General features: G+C 40.9%; 1 protein-coding gene across 1 annotated transcript in view; it reads left to right on the top strand.

Moving 5' to 3' along the window:
• GRIN2B (glutamate ionotropic receptor NMDA type subunit 2B) overlaps positions 1–21,112 on the top strand; it is a 474,891-nt gene that overhangs the window by 420,564 nt on the left and 33,215 nt on the right. Inside the window, exon 6 of the mRNA XM_075182877.1 lies at positions 15,459–15,667. Coding sequence (XP_075038978.1) covers positions 15,459–15,667 — 209 coding nt within the window. The remainder of the gene's footprint in view (positions 1–15,458; positions 15,668–21,112) is intronic.

Genomic DNA, 21,112 nt, shown 5'->3' with positions numbered 1-21,112 from the left:
CTCCCCTTCCGCATAAGGAATTGTTAAAGGCAAAGCAGCGATTCTTGGAAGACTGGGGAGCACCTCGTCTCCCCCCATACGGAAACCTGGCTACCTGAGGGGGACCGTATCCTATGCTCACCTCCCATACCTGGGCTCTATTTAACCGTAACCAGATCTCCACATCCTTAAAAGCCAGGGGCATATAAAGCTGACCGTGCACCTTCTCGCGGAACAGCTTATCGTACAACCTCCAGGTACCTGGGCGTTCACAACTATGCATCTCATTAATAAGGTGAAGATATTTCCATACGTCTATGATTGCATCAGGTCTGGTTTCCAAATAGCAGGCTGAGGAAATGCAATACCATGTCAGCCAGTTGGCAAAGTTTCTGTAGGTATCCTCCCCTACTCCCCCTCGCGTGCATGCAGCTGCCAACTCTTTTTGTGCGACCTTCGTCAGCTCGAATATATCCACATAATGACCTTTCTTAATCTTGTGCCTCATGCTGCGCCTAACTCCTATCAACAATGCCGTGTTTTCACATCTAACCAGGGGACCTCCAGCCGGAGTGGAAGACGCAGCCCGATCTACGCTCTTCCTCTTAGTTCCCCCGAAGTGTGTGTTAAGGATTTTAATAAGCTTGCGCTGACCCTGCCTAGGGGAAGAAGGGGCTGACTCATCGCTGGTGGTAGCTATGCTTGAACTGGACATGTATGTGTTGCTTATAGTAGAACCGTCGTACTCACCGACCGCTCCCTGCGCCTCCTGCAGATCCAATCTCGATCCACTTTCGCCTTCCGAAGCGACTGGCTGCGACCCCTGTTGCCCTGCCGAACTCCCTGCCGCCACTTCCTGGTGCACCTGCGCCTCTGCTCCGTCCATGCCCGTCCGCCCTGCCACTGAAAGTGGCTGCATCTGTGAAACTGGATAAGAAGAGACGTTAGCACATGGAGTAGGCAAGTTGCGCAACTGCTGAGCAGGAACCCCATCCGGGGTAGACACTGGGGGGTTGACCATGAGATGACTGAGGAAACCCGCTTGAGGGGGAACCCCTTGATCCCTAACTCCCGGCTGACTAACCAGAGGAAACGAATCCATACCAGAAACGGAAGACCTATTAACCAAGGAGGGTTGAGGGTAAGAATGTAAATACTGGCCAGCTAAGGCTGGATAAGGGGCCGTCCACAGATTACCTGCTTCAATTGCAGACCCATACCCCCTAGGGGGTATGGCAGTGACCAAGAGGGGGGAGGTCCCTCCGTCCTGAGTAAATTGCTAAAATAGTTTTGAGACGGCCCTACCACGGCAGAGTCAGAAACTAGAGATCTGTTAGCAGCCGAACCAAGAGCAAGGGATGGCTGATGTTATGGACCACCACCCCCCGGAGGAAAAACAACAGGAGCTGGGCCCAGCAAGCCAGGGGCCCTATTGGAAGATACCCCGGCCACAACTTGGGACCCAAAATCAGCAGAAAAAAGGAGGGGAGAAGACACCGGAGGGGGGGGGGGTCCCTGACCAGGGGGAGGGGCAGGGAAAGGTGGGAGTTAAGGGGTGAGGCACTACGAAAAAGGGGCAAGAGGGGGGAAGGAACCTGTTGAGACCCACAGGGAAAACTGTGAGATTGCTGCCGGAAAACCTGGGGCCCAGAAGGAGAAAGGGACTGAACCCCACTGACAACAGCTCCCCGACCAAGAGACCCAGAGGGAAGTAGAGGGTCAAAAATAACTGGTCCCAGGCCTCTATAAGGGGACCCGTGCAACTGCCCACCGGACTGACCCATATCCCCGAAGGGGGAGGCACCTACTACTTGTGCCCCAGTTGAAACCTGCTCGACGATGACGGCAGGGGAGGAGGTAAAAGATGACTGACGGGAGCAGGGGATAACCCCGGGAGCGGGGGAAGGTGATCCCCTGCCCCGGGCACTGGCATGGCGCCTAATGCGCTGCACTGCTCCGGACGCAAGCGGCCTAGCCGCCCGCTCCAGAGCCCTGGCTCTGCGTGACCGACTCGGCCCCGCCCCACGAGAACTTCTCGCGGCGGCCGAGTCACGTGGCCTGCGGATGGAAGCGCTGCTTCCCGCTATGAAGTCCGCGCCGGAGGGGCCTAGAGCCTCCGCTTGTCCCTGGGCAGAACGAGGGGGGGATATCGGTGGGGGCGGACAGGGACACAGGGGAAGACAACGCTAACAGGGAGGAGGGTGGGGGAGGGGACCCCGCGACCCTGGCGGGAATGGACCTGGATCTCCTGGGGCGGGATGAAGACATACTGAAGGGAGGGAAAAATAAAGTTGGGGGAAAGAAAAAGAAAGAAGGGAAAAGGCAGCAAAGGGGGAGGCAAGAGAAAGAAAGAAAGGAGAAAGAGAGAAGCAAGAACAAACCACAGGGAGATACACAGTGAATAGACCAAAGGGGAGCCAGATACTACGCCTGATGCTGCAGCTTCTCCAGATCCAGGAAACAGGAAGCTCTCTCCTTCTCCCACTGCTTGATATATTCTTTCCACGACACTCCCACTTCCTTCCTACTGGCTGATTACACTACAGCCTTAAAACCCCCCCAGTGGTGAGTAACATTATCAGTTTCACAACACATGGTTTTAAACTCCTTCGGCTAATGGCCTCTCTCATAATTAGGTTGAGAATGGAGCTTTGATGACCTTACTGTGAAAAGTGAGTTACACATTTTTACATGACATGTTTACACGTTGAATATAAAGCTGACAATTGTTTTATATGCAAATTAGAGCTAATGCTTCAAATGTGAATTCTGCTCTGACAATTCCACATGAAATAATATTGCATTCTTATAGTTAAAATGATGTTCGCTTATCCTGCTATATTTCAAAAGTTGTATAGTTATATGGTTATTTTTTATATCACATACAATTTACTCGATAAGCTGAAGTACTGAAAGAATATCACATTGTCACCATTATCAAACGAGATGAAGACGATTGATAGTAAACTTCCATTCCAGTCACCAATGTTGCTTGTAGACCCAATTACATTGTTTCTGCTGTCTTACATTCTTACATGTTTCTAATGTGTTAATAAAGAATGATCCATGTACAAAAAACAACAATGTTGTGCAAAGTGAGCAGAATGCTGCTCATGCCACTCTGCCACCCTAGGCTGGGACTCAGTGACCAGTTTACAAATCAAGACCTAGTGAGGAGTCTGCAGCCGCCCAACATAATTGATCACATCAAGTCGACCCAGCCCCTGGGAGGAGAAGTGATTGTGGCCTTTTGTCATTGGAGGATGGGGGGGGGGGCAGGAATGACACTATTTGCAGCCCCATGTCCTGTACACCTGCCACTTGACCTTTCCTTTTGGATCTCCCCAAGGTGAGATTTTTAAAGTTGGCAAATATGCAATATAAAGATTTGGCTAATGAACTTTCCATACCCAGGGCCATACACATGGCAAGAGGACATCAATTGTGATTATAAAAAAGAAATATTTGTTCACTGTAAGTGTGGTTAAATTGTGAAATTCCTTACCACATGAGGTGGCAATATAAAATGAATTCTGAATTTAAAATTGATTTGGATACAATGCGTAAAGACATTAAGAGGGATATTCAATTACGTCCGGAATTCGCGGCAACGAGCCGGAATGGGCCGTGAAGACCATACGCAGGACCGCAATAACGTGGATTTTCGGTCGCAACCCTATGGGGGGGTCTGCGATTTTGCGGTAACGTATTGACATACTTGCGTAGCCGCGTGGTGCCGTGAATCCCGGACCTAATTGAATATCTCTCATAATGTCTTTACGCATTGTATCCATTCCAATTTTAAATTCAGAATTCATTTTATATTGCCACCTCATTTGAATACCCCCCCTAAAAGTGTGATTGACCCAGGGAATTAATCAGATTGCCATTTTTGGTGGATTTTCTTTACCCTCTGAGGGTAAACTGTCCTGCTGGGAGTTTTGTATTCTAGTGATCAGCATAAATTTACTTTTTGAACCTCTGACTTTTTTCACTATTTATGAAATGCAGAAAATGCACTTAATTGTACACGATTCCCAGTCCTTGAAAAAGCAGCCTATCACTACATCTGCAAGTTTGTGGATAGTCTAGGAAATGTGCACAGTGGAAACAATATAAATGTCACTACAAGGTCCACTTTAAACTTTTACATTTGTCTCCTAAAATACTACTCGGTTTAGCTTCATTCATATCCTTAATTGACCATTAGAAGAATGGGGCATCATAACTGTCTTAACTGCATATATCACTTTTTATACATTTGAATGTAAAATGCATACCATTAGCAGTAAAGGGACTATGGGGTATATTTACTAAAGTGCAGGCAACCAATCAGATTCTAGTTATTATGTATTTAGTACATTCTACAAATTGTCAGCTCTGATTGGTTGCTATAGGCAACATCTCCACTTTTCAAACCCGCAGTTTAGTAAATATACCCCTAGGTTGGGAATCCAGTGCCTCTGACCAACTAGATGTGGAGAAATTAAGACTGGAACTCATGCCTAAGTGGTGATTATCAGAAGGTGCCATGCACCGGGGCCCATGGAGATAATGGGGACTGCTGCATGGCAGATGCGTTGGGGTCCCCAGTTCCCTCTTCCCGGGCTCCCTGCATCGGTGCCCATATCTACTAGCTCTTCCTTTGCCTTTACTACTATTTTTTGAGCCTCTTTGGCACAACATTAAATTCCATATCAATACTCGTTAATCATTTTACTTTTTTTTCATTTTCCTGATTCTTTTCTACCTGTTTCTGTTGAAATAAATAAAGAGGAACAGCATCGTAAGTCAGCTTTAAGGAAATAAACAAGTACAGAAACACAAAAATACCATAAATATATGTGCACCTAATGCACTCAACCCACTTTACAAACTCCAAGTATTGTATTGATGTAACTTTTCAGCTTCTTTCGTTATACAGCCAAATAAATAACTCTTCTTGGGAATCATCTGGAATAGTTCCAGGTTATTGACCTATAAGAGTGCATGTACAAGTTTACTATCCATAACAAAAATCGAAAACCATTCTATTTTGGTTCTAATTGGAGATACTTCCACAATGCTTTTTTTACCCATCAGCAGTTTTTATTTCTTTGCTAACACTTTAGCCCAGGCCTGGCCAACATGTGGCTCTCCAGGTGTTGTGAAATTACAAGACCCAGCATGCTTTGCCAGCAGACAGACAGCCGTTAAATGGCAAGATATGTTGGGAGCTTCACAATATCTGCCTTAAAGTGGCAGCTCATACAAAGAAGACACCAGGCCCGGCGCTCCCATTAGGCAGTTGCCTAGGGCGCCGGGACCTGCAGGGCGCCGCTGCCGCTGACTAGATTTGAAAATCTAGTCAGCGGAAAGAAGTGGGAGATAGGTGCAGCGGTGGCGGGGTGCCGCCGCTGTTTTTTCAATATCCGCCGCCACTGTCAATACATTCTGATGCGCCTGGGCTGCCCGGCGTATCGCACATCTGATCACTGACGTCAGTGATCAGGTGACAGATCTTTACCCGGCGGTGCCTGCTGTATTATCACACTGTCTGTCAGTGGCAGACAGTGTGAATAAAGTTCTTTCCAGATGCCCCCCTCCCCTCCCCTCCCAGCATGCCTCCTGTGTGAAGAAGGCAAGGAGCAGCCATAGGAAAGAGAGAAGAGAAGAGAAGAAAAGAAAAGAGAAGAGAAGAGGTTTGAAGAGCCCCCCCCCCCCCCCCTCCTGCATCTACAGACCAGGTAAAAAAAAACTAATAATTTATTTATTTATTTATTGTGTTCGCCGGGGGGGGGGGACAGGAAGGGGGGGGGGGTGTTGAAATTTTGCCTAGGGCGCCGAAAACCCTAGCACCAGCGCTGGAAGACACATATCATTAAAGCAATAGTTCATGATCAGTTCATCAATTAAATGCAAGATAAGATAAGTAACCACAGGTGGGGAAAATGATAATCTCATAGGCATCCTGTCTTTCTGTTGCTAGTGGCTCTTATAAAGGTAATGAGAAATAGATCAAGTTTATTCTTTAAGTACCATTTTGTCTTTCAACTAACCCTGAAGCATGTAGGTAATAGGGGGAATTGACTTTTTATTAAAGCTGTTAGTCTTTGATGGCTTATTTTGTAATCTGGCCAATAAAGTGAGTACCTCTTCCACTAGTTTTTATTATTGGTATTCCAAAGTATGAGATTAAATCTCTCAGTAGCCCTTTGCTGACAATGGTAGTATCTGGTTTTTCACAAAGATGAATTTCAGCACAGTACGAGTACATGCAATACTTAAAAAATATATTTAAAAGTTCAACATTTCTTAATTTCAATAAATTCAATCTACCATAAGGTGGTGGATGTTTAATTTGTGTTGTCTATTCTACTTTTCCCACATTATGAGCTTGACAGATTAGACAAGTTTAGCAATACTGTTGTGCTAGTGAGGTGAAATAAGGAACATATGAGTTAGTATTTTTTCACTGAAACCATTGCTCACATGTGCTGTGCCATGGTGCATGCGAGCAAGGTGTGGGAGGAAGGACACAAGGGCTACTAGGAGACCGTCAGGAGAGCACCACAATTGATCAGGATGCAGCAAGTTTCCACCAGGATTCATATTTTGGGGCTTGAGTCTGTAATATGGCTGTTACCTTAAGGTAAGCCAGGTACTGCTTTTGCTGCAGAGTTAGCTAATGCATTTGCATAGGTAACATCATCATGTGGTAAGGTGTGCAGCACATTTTAGAACAGTAGAGGGTAATAGTAAAGTTTCTAACACTTTTGCTAAATATAGAGACGAGTTTTAATGTGTGTTCCTCTGGAGATAAGAAAATTTGTTTCCATGATTGGCCATAATCATGTACTATCCCAAAGCCATAACATGAATTGGTGTAAATGATTGTTCTTTAGCAATAACCAATTCAGCAAACTGGGCTGAATTAACAGAAATTAAGTGATTGCTTTTAAATGACTTCATATTGAGAGCATACAGTGCATGCCGACGCCATAGTGCCATGTTTGGCAGGAGAATCAAAATAGGAAACAAGACCTGAATTATGTAAAGGTGTGCTTTTAATATCTATACGTGGCATAGTGGTCTGCATAGGGTAACGCGGTTCACTTTCAGTAGGAAGAGGTAAATGAGATGTAGGGTTTAACCCAGGACACAGTGGACATACTTTCCAATTTTTCCAAGTCCAGTGGCAATTGTGGGAAGGGATGTGGTGATGTGATCGTGACACTGTAGCCATTCCATCTGTTGTGATTCCCTGCATTGTGTGGTGGAGATGAGGCTTAATGATGCAAATTGTGTTATTAAGCCCTGCCTCTGTCCAGGATATGGGAGTCTGCACACTCCTGCAGAAACGTCCCAGAAGTTTGTGAGCCTTGTGGACATTCCAGGAGAGCAGGCAAGTATGATCTGGGATAATTTTCTGCTGAAAGCTTCCTACCTTTTACAGGCTTCCAACCATCCGGGACTGTTGCAGTCTTCAGACTTACTTAAGCCACACCAAGGGGTAAATGTATCATACCCCAGTTTTGTCATCTTGCAGGAGTTCGGCGTCTTTGCAGCTTAAATTTAAAGTGGCGCTGCCTTGTTAAGGTGAAGTTTCCCTTTACAAAGCAGCGCCGCTTTAAATTTAAGCTGCGAAGATGCCGATCTCCCACGAGTTGACAAAACCGGGGTATGATACATTTACCCAGGGCCGGATTAACCTGAGGTCTAACTGGGCTATAGCCCAGGGGCCTCGGGCATTCAGTAGGCCCTTCAAAGTCCTCAGCAGCATTATTGATCGGTCTGGGGGCGCCCCCAGCCCGATCAATGCTCAGTAATCTGCTTACTGAGGAGATCTCGCGAGAGTTTGTGAACTCTCGCGAGATCTCCTCAGTAAGGAGCTTACAGCGCGCCACGGAAGGAGGACTGCACTGACAGGTAAGTGCTTGGGGGGGGGGGGGGGCCTCGCAGCGGGCGGCTCACGTTGGGGGCCTCACGGGGGAATGGAGGGCCCCTTAGTCCAGGGGCCTCCATTCCCTTAATCCGGCCCTGCATTTACCCCAGGAGCTAAATTTATCAAGCTGCAGGTTTTAAAAAGTGGAGATGTTGCGTATAGCAAGCAACCAATCAGATTCTAGTCATTATTTATTTAGTACATTCTGCAAAATGATAACTAGAATCTGATTGGTTGCTATATGCAACATCTCCACTTTTTTAAACCCCCAGTTTGATAAATTTACCCCCAGGTTTCTATTACAGGACCAATAGATATGCATGCTTTATACTCCTGGGTTCTTTCTAAGGAACATAAACTTAATTCATACTGGGATATATCAGACCTCTCACTGTATGACCATGCTTTTAATCACAAAAAACTTGCAAGGGCTGGTAAGACTTTGCCCAGATTTCTGTCTCCTCTCATACAATGCCAACCTACTTAAAGGACTTATAACTGAATTCACTCAGGGTAAAACGTTTACTCACACAACATTTTCCTATACAGAAACAAATTCCACCAAAAACCAGAACAAATATCAATACCAAACTTATTATTAAGAAGACAGTATATAGTTTTATCTTACCCAAGATGCAATCTGATATTTCAAGACATACAATGGTCAGACACTGTAAAATGTGGCAGTAGGGGAAGTTACAGGTAAAACCCGAATAGAGATTTCAAAAGTTGTGCCATGGATTCAGTTAAGCATAGTTCAGTGCTCCACTTCCCTTTCAACCTATGCATTTGCATCCCACTCTCACACCTAATATAGTGCAGGACATATGAATGGACCTCATACTGGTGAATATCCAAAGGCACCTTCATTAAGTGATCAAATTGGTCTTTCCCTAAGCAAAATATGCATAGCTTGTATAGTACTTTTTGGAGTACCTAAATAAGTCAATTAATTCATGAAGATAATATAATGCATCGTTGTGGTTATACGGTTATTTTAAATGGTGCAATCTTTTGTTATTCCACAGACACCACCATTTTGGTCTGCAAACCCATGTATGTAATCATAAAAAGAAGTGAATTTGCGCAACTATAGTGTGTTACACATGATGTCAAAAAAGAGCATTATTTGATTGTGTTCAAAGATAAGTCCACCTTTGTGGACTTCGAGTACTATATAGAAGTTCTTGCCTAACTTGTTTAGTTGGTTAGAGACATTCTCTAGCAACGTATATATCTAACATAAACTATAGCACCTTCTCTTCAGTGTGAGAGGCATCTCTGCAAATAATATTAGATACGCTCTGCTAGAGAGTGTATCTTATCAACTAAGGCATTTTTAATTTGCAAAATAAACCTTTTGAATCAACTAATTATTTGCTAAAAAAATAATCCACAAAGTGGACACATACCTTAATCAATAAGTAAATTATGAACTAATTTATTTTGTGTGATACCACTTTCACAGTTATAAATCAGTGATCGTATGTACCTTTTTAAAATAAATGATTTGCATTTTTTTAGTACAGTTATGGTTTATGTTCATACAAGATATTTTTAGCAGCACTAGCTCATATTTAAATTGTCTGGAACCTCAACATGTGTGAATTTCAAACCACACCGTTGACGTATTCAGTTTCCCTATTAGAAGCAATGAAAACCTACTTTGTAGCTGCAAGTTATAAAAAAGTAATTTCAGTGAGCTAGGCTTTCATTTGGTATCTTTCTTTTCTTCTCTCTGGACTTGAGTTGGAATATCATAATGGTCATTTTTATTGATGCCTGTGAGTAAATGTGTGGTCTTTTTTACAATACATAGTCATAGACTATACATTTTTAAACACCACACATTGTTTTTTATAAAGAATAATATTTTCCATGCTGGTGTATATAAGTTAGTTACGGGTTGGTATAGCTTGCATTGATACACACCTTGAGAAACCAAGGGGTATATTTACTAAACTGCTGGTTTGAAAAAGTGGAGATGTTGCCTATATCAATTAATCAGATTCTAGCTGTCATTTTGTCGAATGTAGTAAATAAATTCTAACTAGAATCTGATTGGTTACTATAGGCAACATCTCTACGTTTTCAAACCCGCAGTTTAGTAAATATTCCCCCAAATCTGAGCAGCCTGGTGGCACAGTGGTTAGCATTGCTCCCTCTCAGCACTGGGGTCATGAGTTTGATTCCTGAATTTGTGTGGAATATGTGTTTTCTGCCTGTGTTTTCGTGGGTTTCCTACCACACTCCAAAAACATGCAAGGTATTAAGCAGCTGGCTAAAGTGGTCCCTAATGTGTGTGATAGTATGTTAAGGAATTTAAACAGCAAGCTCCAATGGGACAGGGACTGATGTAAATGACATATTCTCTGTACAGCGCTGCATAACATTGTGGCACTATATAAACACTAATAATATTATACATATACAATGCTCTTTTATAATAAAAACTTACATCCTCTCCATGCCATCACCTTCCACCCGCTTCTGTGCCTTCCTCTGCCTCTCCAGTCTGGCACAGACTCCAAACAAGCTGTTCCCTGTTAATTTTAATTACTTCTCCTGGGACATTCTTCAAACAAGACTGTTATCAGAACCATTAGAGAACAATAACATCTGCAACAGGTTGTAATGCAGTATGGAATGTGCATGGAAGGAGAAGGGATTAAACCAACAAATGTTGGAAATAGTGACACTGCATGTATCATAACAAATATAACTTTTCACATAATATATACCTACTATTTATTGCATTCACAAATAAGCAAACATGCATACCTTGCTCAAGATATTTTTAATGTTATCTCCATAGCAAACGCACTGTCTCAATGATATCCTAAGGTCCTGTTGTAAAGATCAATCTGCTTATACAAAGCCCAAATAATTCTTAATACTCCAAGCTAATACAGGTATAGACTCTACCACTGTATTCTTTATATGATAACAATATACTCTGCTGGGCTGAACAGTCAGGGAGATAAAACATACCATTATACAAATACAGAAACACACTGTGACACTTAAGTTTCAGGGCTTGCCTCTAAAGAAGTAGAAATATTTAAATGGTTTGGTGCTTTCTCTAACACAAGCCATCAAAAAAAAAATTCAAATCAATACTCTTATCATATCTTGTTGAGCTTATTCCAATAAGCAAACTGTTCCGATATCAATCATTACTGAAAGCCTCTGACAGGCTTAACCACCTCCCGCATTCCTTGTGCCACAGAGAACGCAACCTGTGCCACAACTTCAGCATGGATTGCCAACAATTATTTGCCAGGTTCTCCAGTAGGAGGGAAACTACTGGCAGAGTCTCCAAGTAAAGCAGAAAATGAGAGAAATTCCCACACTTGTCTTAAATGTGTTGTCCATTTTTGTACTTCCTTGTTGCCTGCCACCCTCATATAGTAAGAAGGTGGGGAGGGATACAACCAGTAGGACATCATCCATTCAAGTTGTCTAGCCAGAATCCAAACCAAGCTGTGTATGTGAAGGCAGCTTCTACAGCATGACTAACTAACTAACTAACCAACTAACCTATCTATTCCAATTCAATAGGTCGGAAGAGAGACCACCACCTAATTGCTAAGGGATAGGGCATAAGGAGGTCAGTTGTCAAAAAGGGGGCTATCACTTTTAGATACCACGACCTCTGCAAAGCTGCACAACTACATATACCCCCCCAAATACCACCTCCAAATTAAACTATATCTTTTACTCGCTCTCCTAGGTACTCAAACAACTTTCAGAAGTGTTCCTGAAAATCTCACGTCTTCCAGAAGTCTTATTACAGTGATCAGTAACATTTCCTTCCAATTCACTTGACAGGAACATTATGACATTCACTTACAGTATACTGTACTCTTACTGTAAAGCTCAACTGCTATGACTCTGCCTGTGTTTTTGTATGTGTCAGCAGTACCTTTAACCCTCCAGAGGCCCTGCTGTTCTGCTGCTGAGCTTGCACCATGCCTGAAGGGGTTAACCTCCTTGCCAATTAGAACTGCACCTTGCTCTCAGCTTCATATACCTGCCTCAACCTGTGCTCAGTGCAGTTCATCCGTGTATACCTGGCTGCTGCTTGTGTCCCCCTGTTCCAGTTTGGTTCTGCTGATACTTGATCTCCTGTTGTGACCTTGGCCTGTTTACCGTTTATGCTTGTTTGCTTGTGACCCCGAACTCTGCCTGAATACTGTATACTGCTTGAACTCTCGTTGCCCTAGACGTCAGCCTGATTACCGGACTATGCTAGTTTGCTTGTGACCCTGTACTTTGCTTGGACTCTGGTTTTACTTTTACTAGTGTTGCAAGACCTCTGCTTGGTCATTGGACTCTACTCCTATTTGCTTCCCTGGACAGACTCTTGCATCCTGGCATTGAGTAACTCACCATTCTTATCCCTGCATTTAAACTGTATTTGCATTCACTGGAACCTGTTATTTCTGTGTACCTTCCTGCCACGCCTGTTCATATTTATGTTGGGAGTTATACCTGTTTATGAAAACCTGCATGTTCCTTGAACTGAATCTTTGCTCATATATTTTGCCGGAATAAAGACATTTGTATTATACTTCTGTGGCCGCTTCCTGAGTTTACTAGGAATCATAACATCAACATTACCTTAAAATGCACATTAATTCAATCTGTCATTTACTCCAAATGTTTAGTTTCTAATCCCTCTAGATTGCAAGCTCTCAGGCCTCTTTTTTTTAAAATCTTTATTTTTACACTTTGGAAAAAGAGAAAACTTCAATGCAGAACATATTTGGCATACAAGAAAAAGAAAAACAGAGTTACAGAGATATTAGTTCTGCAATATAACCTGTAGAATGAGTGAAACATAACAAAGTGGGTATTTAATGATACTGTGCTGGAAATAAGAAGGAAGAGAGGAAAAGGAGAAAGAGTTGGAGGGGGAGGGGTGGGGGTGGGGAGGAGCCACAATTTCTCAGTTACTTATTAGCCGCAACAGGGGAGCCGTGTAGGCTATACCAGGGGGATCTTGTCTCACAAAATTTAGGGAGTGAGTCATTAAGGAGAGCTGTAATATATTCCATGTATGAGATGTGCCATAACGTGTTTATTAAATCGGGTTTGGTAGGGGGAAGAGATTTTTCCAGGCTTAGGCTATTAATAATTTGCAGGCTTGACTTATTTGAAGAGCCAAACAGTCCGTTGACTTGCTGATGGAGGGAACAGGTTTGTTGATCAGAAATATTGCTGGGTCCCTGAGAAAATGAACGGCTGTGAGTTGACAGAGAAGGGTCTCTCAGGCCTCTTTTGTTATGTTCCTGAATGTCCTACTTAATATGTGAAATTGTTGGTGCTATACATGTAGTATGTTTAATTGAAAGAGATGATAAGACACATCACTAGCTGAACAGAGTCTGTGTTCACACAAATGAGTTGTGCTTCCATTAACACTATATATTAGTGATTGGTGATTCAACGTATGTAATTCCCACTGTTTGTTCCAATTAATCATTCTACGTATCTGTAGATAATAAGTAAGTTTATGTACTTGTTAATGTTACTAACCCATACTTTTGTGTAGGAATATTGTGTATTCAAGCAATAATTTGCATTGCAGTTAAGATATTGAGGATTACTGTACAGTAATAACAAGTAACATCAATGTTTATTTATAAGCATTTTACAGATATGACATACATGTAATACACATAATAACAAATACATGAATACAATTAAGCATAATATAACACACTTAGGGCTAGATTTACTAAGCTGCGGGTTTGAAAAAGTGGGGATGTTGCCTATAGCAACCAATCAGATTCCAGCTATCATTTTGTAGAAGGTACTAAATAAATGAAAGCTAGAATCTGATTGGTTGCTATAGGCAGCATCCCCACTTTTTCAAACCCGCAGCTTAGTAAATCTAGCCCTCAGTCTTGATGTAGCAATTACAGCTAGCACAGATACAGGTACAAAATGTCATGCGTGTAAGTGAGCTGACAGCAGAAGATTAAGCCTAAGACATGACAACAGGGCCGTGCAAGGAAGACAAACATGATACATGGGTGGAGAGGACTGTCTTGGTGAGATCTTACATTCTAAAGGATGTATGTAAGTTTTTCTTTCATAATCAGCAGTGATGCCCATCTTATCTTTAAGTATCAGCTGCAAAGTGACCTGCTACACAGGTTGCATATACTATTTTTTTTCACATTCCGTATTACTTCTCCTATTAAAAAGCCCTCTTTATATCAGTATAAGGATCAATGATCCCTATCCCTCTAACACTTTCCATCTAGTTCTCTTTTGTATGTGTTCACCTGCTCTTGTTTTACCCTCCTCCCCATCCCAATAGATTGTAAGTTCTCATGAGTAGGGCACTCCCTCCTCTCGTGTTAGCCCTGCACTGTTATATATGGAACTTGTCATATTATATTATGTCATGTTGTATTATTTGTCTTGTTTACCAACTTTGTAGCATGTACTAACCAATGCTGCAGATGACTTGTGGCTCCTTATAACTAAACATTAATAATAATGACAATCATATTAACACAATGAAGGGGGTTTTATAAAAGCTCTTATGTAAAAAGAGCCTTTAATGTTGTAAGCACTGCAATGTTTTACAGGAGAATTTAATTTAAACTTTATGCTGATTGATCATCATCAACATTTATTTATACAACGCCAACAAATTCCGTAGCACTTTATATTTGGGCTGATCAAACCTGTGCTTTACTGCACATCCTACATCCATTTTAACCGTCAAAACAAGAGTCTTGGTTCTCAAAAATACTAAACATTCCATCAGGTTTTCACTACTTTCAGTTCAGAGGTGATTTACATGTCTTTTTTTCAAACACCATACATAAATGTATGTAGCTCCGATTTCTGCAAGTCGCCGGAAATCGCAGAAATTTGCAGAAATCGGAGCTTCATACATTTACCCCCAGGAGTAAATGTATTAAGCTGCGGTTTTTAATTTCCCTCATTTTTCTTGGGCAAGTTTAAAATTGACGATTTATTAACCGGCGATTTGATGTAAAATCGCAAGTGATGTGTTTCTTTAAAAATCGCCATTTTCAAAATCACTATAAATGGCTGTCCTGATTTTTCTCCACTCTAGCTATACAAATCAACAAATGTATGGAGCTGCGATTTTGCAAACTCGCACTGTTACACTGCAGGGCAATGTTAATATAACGGGAGGCACAGTGGAAGTTTAAATGAGCTATCGTTTTGTTGTAGCGGGGCAAAAATTTCTTTTAAGAATAAATTAGTGGCCAAAATGTAGTTATAGATTAAATGTAAGAGGGATTTATTTTATCATTTTTTTTTTTATTACAGTCGCTTACTATCTTATCACCAGTGGGGAAATATTTATATTTTTATGATATGGCAACACTTAATATTTCCTGATGGGGACATCATTAAAAGTACATATTTGTGGCACTACAAGTGCCAGCATGCACAGAAGCACATGAGTTTAATTAAATCAAAACCATTATTGTTTTGAAAGCTCCTGCTATTGCTTTGTGTGTTCATTTTAACTTCCTTTCTCTCTTTGTTCATGGTTTAGGTTGGGAAGTACAAAGACCGGAGTCTTCAAATGAAGTATTATGTGTGGCCTGTGTTTGAATTGTATCCAAACTCAGAGGAACATAAAGATGAACATCTGAGCATAGTTACCTTGGAGGAGGCTCCCTTTGTTATTGTAGAAGATGTCGATCCATTGAGTGGCACCTGCATGAGGAACACAGTTCCCTGCCGCAAGCAGATACGCATTGAGTATGTAATGAATGTTCGTGTTTGCTTTTCAACCACAACTTTATGCATAAGAGGGGATTTAGTTCCAGATGTAGCCCTTTACTCTGGCTTATGTTTAGGTGTCTTTTCTGTGTTAAGTGGAACATCTGTAAAAAAACACAAGACAGAAATAATCAATAAACAAAACAATAAACCTTGACCTCTACAACATGTGACAGGGCTGTACCTGTCATCTTTATTTATATAGCAAAAGTTCTCTTGTAAAATATGATGCCGTATCTCCAAATAAGCACCAGTGTCCTTCTGTCTGTCCAAATGAATGAGATTACAGCATAAGCATACTTTGGCTCTTAAAGATGCACTACCACCTAAGACAATATTTTCCTAAGGTGCCCTCTCCCCCTAGCCAGAGTCTCAAGGGCTGTTAGGTTTCTTCCATAGCCGCAACAAAAAACTAATGGAATGCACTGCCATTTAAAGATGGCGATCTTTATTGATTTTATGTATTTATTAGTTTATTTAAAAACAGTTGCGTGTAATATCCATGGGGCTTTGACTGAGGTAGGGGCACATTAGGAATATATTTTTCTAGATGTCTATCTTTAAGAAATTCAGAAAGTCTTTCATATGTAACCATTTTGAGCACCACATTGATGTTGAATTTGCCATATGATTTATTATCCAATCTTTTCACTGTTGCGATGATGTTAAAAAAAACCCATATATGTTTGAAAAACCTACACAACATTGTAATGCACTATCCATTACATCCACATTGTTTGCATGTAACTATTGTTAAACCATCTATCGTCCCCAAATTCCATTGAAGCCTTGCTCTATCTGCAGTTAGATGTTTTAGTTTCTACTGTCTGAAAATAAATATGTTTGTTACCACTTCCCACAGCATGGAATCACAACAAATGTAAATGTTAGAAAGGTCTGTGATCTTATATACAACTGTTCCTGGCTATAATGTCTGGAAGCCTGTTAGGTAATCCTCTTCTGCCTTCTTCCCATCCGATCCTATTAAAGTAAGTACAAATTGGAGACAGAAGGCATCTAGTGAAATGTTAGGATGGATTCTCAGGAATATTTTCTAGCCTACATAGTGGGCTAGAAAATGGGCCATCTCCACTGTAAATATCAGATGATTATGACATTTTCAATTGGAACCACCAAACTTATAGATTATTTAAGGACAATAGCATTTTTTATGAGTTTGTAACATACTATAAATTTGAGGATATCTGAAATCTCAGCACAATTCTGTCATTGTTAAAACAAGACAAATTTTCCGGTCATGAAGGCACAAGTCACCTGTGGTCACAAAGTGATTAATTCAGCAAAATGTATGAATAACAGGTGTACTTTAATAAGACTGTGAGCTGTTATATTCTTGGCTGTACTTAAAATATCACTTACAGATAGCAAAAGAATAATACAACCTAATGGCAGAATTTTTATGAATTATGTTAATAAACTTTCTTTGTTACCATCTAAAATATGCAGTTCTAAGATAAGAGCCATAAATAACAATCTGATTTTAAAATAATAATTTTTTCCATATAATTTCCCTTTATTTTATGGCAAAGCTTCTCCTTTAATGTTCAGGAGATTTAATCTAGGTCAGTGATGGGCAAACTATGGCCCGCGGGCCAGATCCGGCCCACTTAGAGGTTCTATCCGACCCGCCAATATTTTAAAAAATTTCATTAAAATATGCATAAAATTATTAAAATATAATTATTTGTTTTTATATTTAAATAAAAAAAATAGATACGAGGAACTTATAGAAATGCAGTCACAGTTTCATTCATCACATTAGTTTTATAAAAATTTGTATTATATATTTTGATATTTGAGTTTTTTAATAAATTATATTGGCCCACCTAAAGTTTTTCTTTTTTATTTGACCCGCTCCTAAAAAAGTTTGCCCATCACTGATCTAGGTGTTTAACATTCCCCCAACAACAACTAAGAGAGAAGATACATAGGATCTATTGATTAATTGATTTTCACTGCAAAGCCAATAAAATCTTTTCAATGCTCCAGGGGTATTTGCAATGACGTTTTTACATTTCTACCCAGTGAAAAAGTTAAGATCAACATAAACAACATTGCTGGGGCTGTTACAAAAAAATAACAGCTCTGTGTTATTGTATTGTAGAACTGGTGACTTTTTGTGCTCTTCCATATTCCTGAAAATATTAATATGTTTTAAATTGTACTGATCAGGGTAGGTGCACTCTAAATATTCTATGACAACTCCTACTTTGGTTGGGCAGAGAAACTCTGTTGCCTGTTGCTTTTTACTCTGGCCAAATTTCCAAAGCTGGAAATCTTATATCCAGGAGTTGCCTTTAAGCAGCTCCCCTGGCCTAACTTCTGGAATCTCAGTATAATTACTGCTGACTAAAATAGCAAAGTATTGTTGGTTCTTTGTTTCCTTCTGTGTATATGTAACCAGACCAGAAAGAAAGCAGTTGGCAGCAACTTTCGGTGTTCTTTATAAGTACACAAGGGAGCCCTAAAATATTTAATGTGTACACCTTTTGGCTAATACAACAAATCTTTTTAATAGAAACCTTGTATTTGTTGCAGATCTGTGTTTGCAAAACAAGTTTCGGTATTATTGGGGCAATCTGTCAAGTTCCAATCAATCTGGAAGGGTTGTAAATAATATCTTAAATTTCTGTCCTGTCATCAGCCCATTGTTAATATTTTGTCACATAGAATACCCCACACACGTAATATTTAAGTTTTACCTCTAGAACAAATAAATTATAAGGGAAGTAGTGGACTCTAAAAAGACCTTGTAATGTTCTGCCAACAGTCACCATGACCTCCAAACTCCATACCCATCATTCACATTGTCCCCATACTTCCCCACATCCCTCATAAATAGAGAGGTCTCCAGGACACCACTCTTCCACTTCCTCTTCAGCTATTTAGCTCTTCCATCTCTAACTTCAGCTCCCTATGCTGCCTAACTCTACAACACCACATGTCCTTGCCTGTTCCCACTGATTTATTTCTACGGTTTTGTGTCAGTAACACAAAAAAGTATGTCATTAATGGCTGCTAGTACAATATAATTAAAGGGTCAACTTAAATAATAAAAGGTAGTATGACTAAATTATTACAATACATGTAGATGTTAAAATACATTATTTCTAACTTACTTTTCTCATACAATGTACAGCAGCAAAACATTTTTATTTATGTGTGTCTGGTATGTTTTTTATATAGTGCTAATAGACTAGTGACTAGATGAATGGCCCATAGATGCAGGTATGAGATCTCTTATATGGAAACATGTTATCCATAAAGTTGTGAAACACATAAAAGAGAACTAGGAACAGTATAATTGTTGCTATTTGGTGATAATATTATATATGCAGTGAACTGCTTCTCACTACAGTTACTATGAGGTGCACTGATAAGCAATTTGATTTTGAGAGGATTTCCAGGGGCAGTATGGGAAAAATAGGGATAATCTATTATCAGGAAAAGCACAAGTCTCAAACATTCATGTAATAGAATCAATACCTTTTTATATCTTTTTTTAAAAGATGAGTCCAAAACGGTATACTAAAATTATTATTATTATTATTGTCGTAGATTTGTAAGGCGCCACAGTACTCCTCAGCGCCTTACAGTAGGGACACCAGTAATACATAAAAAAGGGGCATACAAGGTAGACAAAATAAATGCAGACATGAAAACAAAAGTTATTGCAAATGTGCCCATATTTGAAATATGAGGGACACATGCTCATTAGAGATGTTACATTTTAAGGGGAAGAGGGCACAGCTGACACAAGAGAAAAAAATGTGACTTAGAGTGGAGATTGGGACAGCTGTGAGGGTGAATTAGTGTGAATAGTGTTATCGAGGATAAAGTCACCTCTAAAAAAGAGAGGAGTTTTCAAAGAGCGTCTAAAGATTTGAATGCTGTGAGAAAGTCTGATTGAGTGTGGTAGGGAATTCCATAAGTGGAGAGCAGCACGGGAGAATCCTTGTAGGTGGGAGTGAGAGGTGGTTACCAGAGACGAGACACAGCGCAGGTCAGAGGTAGATCTAAGAGGGCGAGAGGGAGAGTATTTAGATATGAGATTTGAGATGTATGCAGGTGTAGTGCTGTTGAGTGCTTTGTAAATAAGGGTGAGTAATTTGAATTTGATTCTGGAGGACACAGGAGGCCAGTGTAGGGATTTGCGAAGTGGTGCAGCAGATGTGGAGCCGTGAGAGAGGAAGATCAGTGTTACAGCAGCATTTACGATGGATTGAAGTTTGGCTATATGGCTGTCAGGAATGCCAGATAGCAGGAGGTTGCAATAGTCAAGACGGGAGATGATAAGAGAATGGATAAAAGTTTTAGTAGCATGTTGAGTAAGACAAGGGCATATTCTGGCAATGTTTTTAAGGTGTAGTCACAAAGCCAATTTGTGATACAGTTCTTTCCTGGTTCACTTTTTACCTATCAAACTATTCCTTTAGTGTTTCTACCTCTGGCACATCCTCCCCTCCACATCCACTATCTGTTGGGGTCCCACAAGGCTCTGTTCTTGGCCGATTGCATTTCTCTCTGCTGCTTTTGACACTGTTGATCACCAATGGAGAAAGGGTGTGTAGGAGAAGAGGGTGATTAACAGTGTCAAAAGCAGCAGTGAGGTCCAGAAGTATGACTATGGAGAAATGACCCTTAGACTTTGCAGTAAGTAGATCATTGATCACTTTTGTGAGAGCTGTTTCAGTGTAATTGTTGGGGCGGAAGCCTGATTGCAGAGAGTGGAATGGAATGAGAGGAGAGAAAGTAAGACAGGCGTATGTACACTAACCGCTCAAGTAGTTTGGAGGCACAAGGAAGGAGTGAAATAGGCTGATAGTTGAAGAGAGAGACTGTATCAAGAGATGATTTCTTTAGAATTGGCAAAACGAGGGCATGTTTAACTGAGGATGAACATGTGCCAGTGGAGAGAGACAGCTTGAAGAGGTGAGAAAGAGGTGGGTATGCAGTGGAGGAGAGGGAGCATAAAAGTTGGGAGGGAATAGGGTTGAGGGGGAAGGTGAGATGAGTGTAGAGACTTTGTCTTCATTTACTGGAGAGAATGAGTTAAGGTTGGTTTGGGGAGCGTAGGTAAAGGTGGGTAGAGTGGGTGCAGTGAATGAAATTTGTCATGTTATTGGAAATATCTTGTCGAACTTTGTCTTTGGAATAGATGGCAAAATCTAGGAAGGAAGGTGCAGTCGGGCAGAGAAGTGAGATGAGGTTGGCAAAGAGGCGACGTGGGATAGAAGACTTGGTGGATATTAGAGATTTGAAGAATGGTTTTTTTGGCAATTGAAAGGACAGTGCTGTAAGATGAAAGGATGAATTTATAGTGGGAGAAATCAGGATAGGAAAGAGATTTCCTCCAGTGGCGCTCTGCAGTGTGGGAGCACTTTTGCAGGTAGTGTGTGTCAC

Source organism: Mixophyes fleayi, chromosome 8, assembly GCF_038048845.1.
Source record: "Mixophyes fleayi isolate aMixFle1 chromosome 8, aMixFle1.hap1, whole genome shotgun sequence".
In the NCBI taxonomy this organism is placed as follows: domain Eukaryota; kingdom Metazoa; phylum Chordata; class Amphibia; order Anura; family Limnodynastidae; genus Mixophyes; species Mixophyes fleayi.
This window is presented reverse-complemented; position numbering and strand designations above follow the sequence as displayed.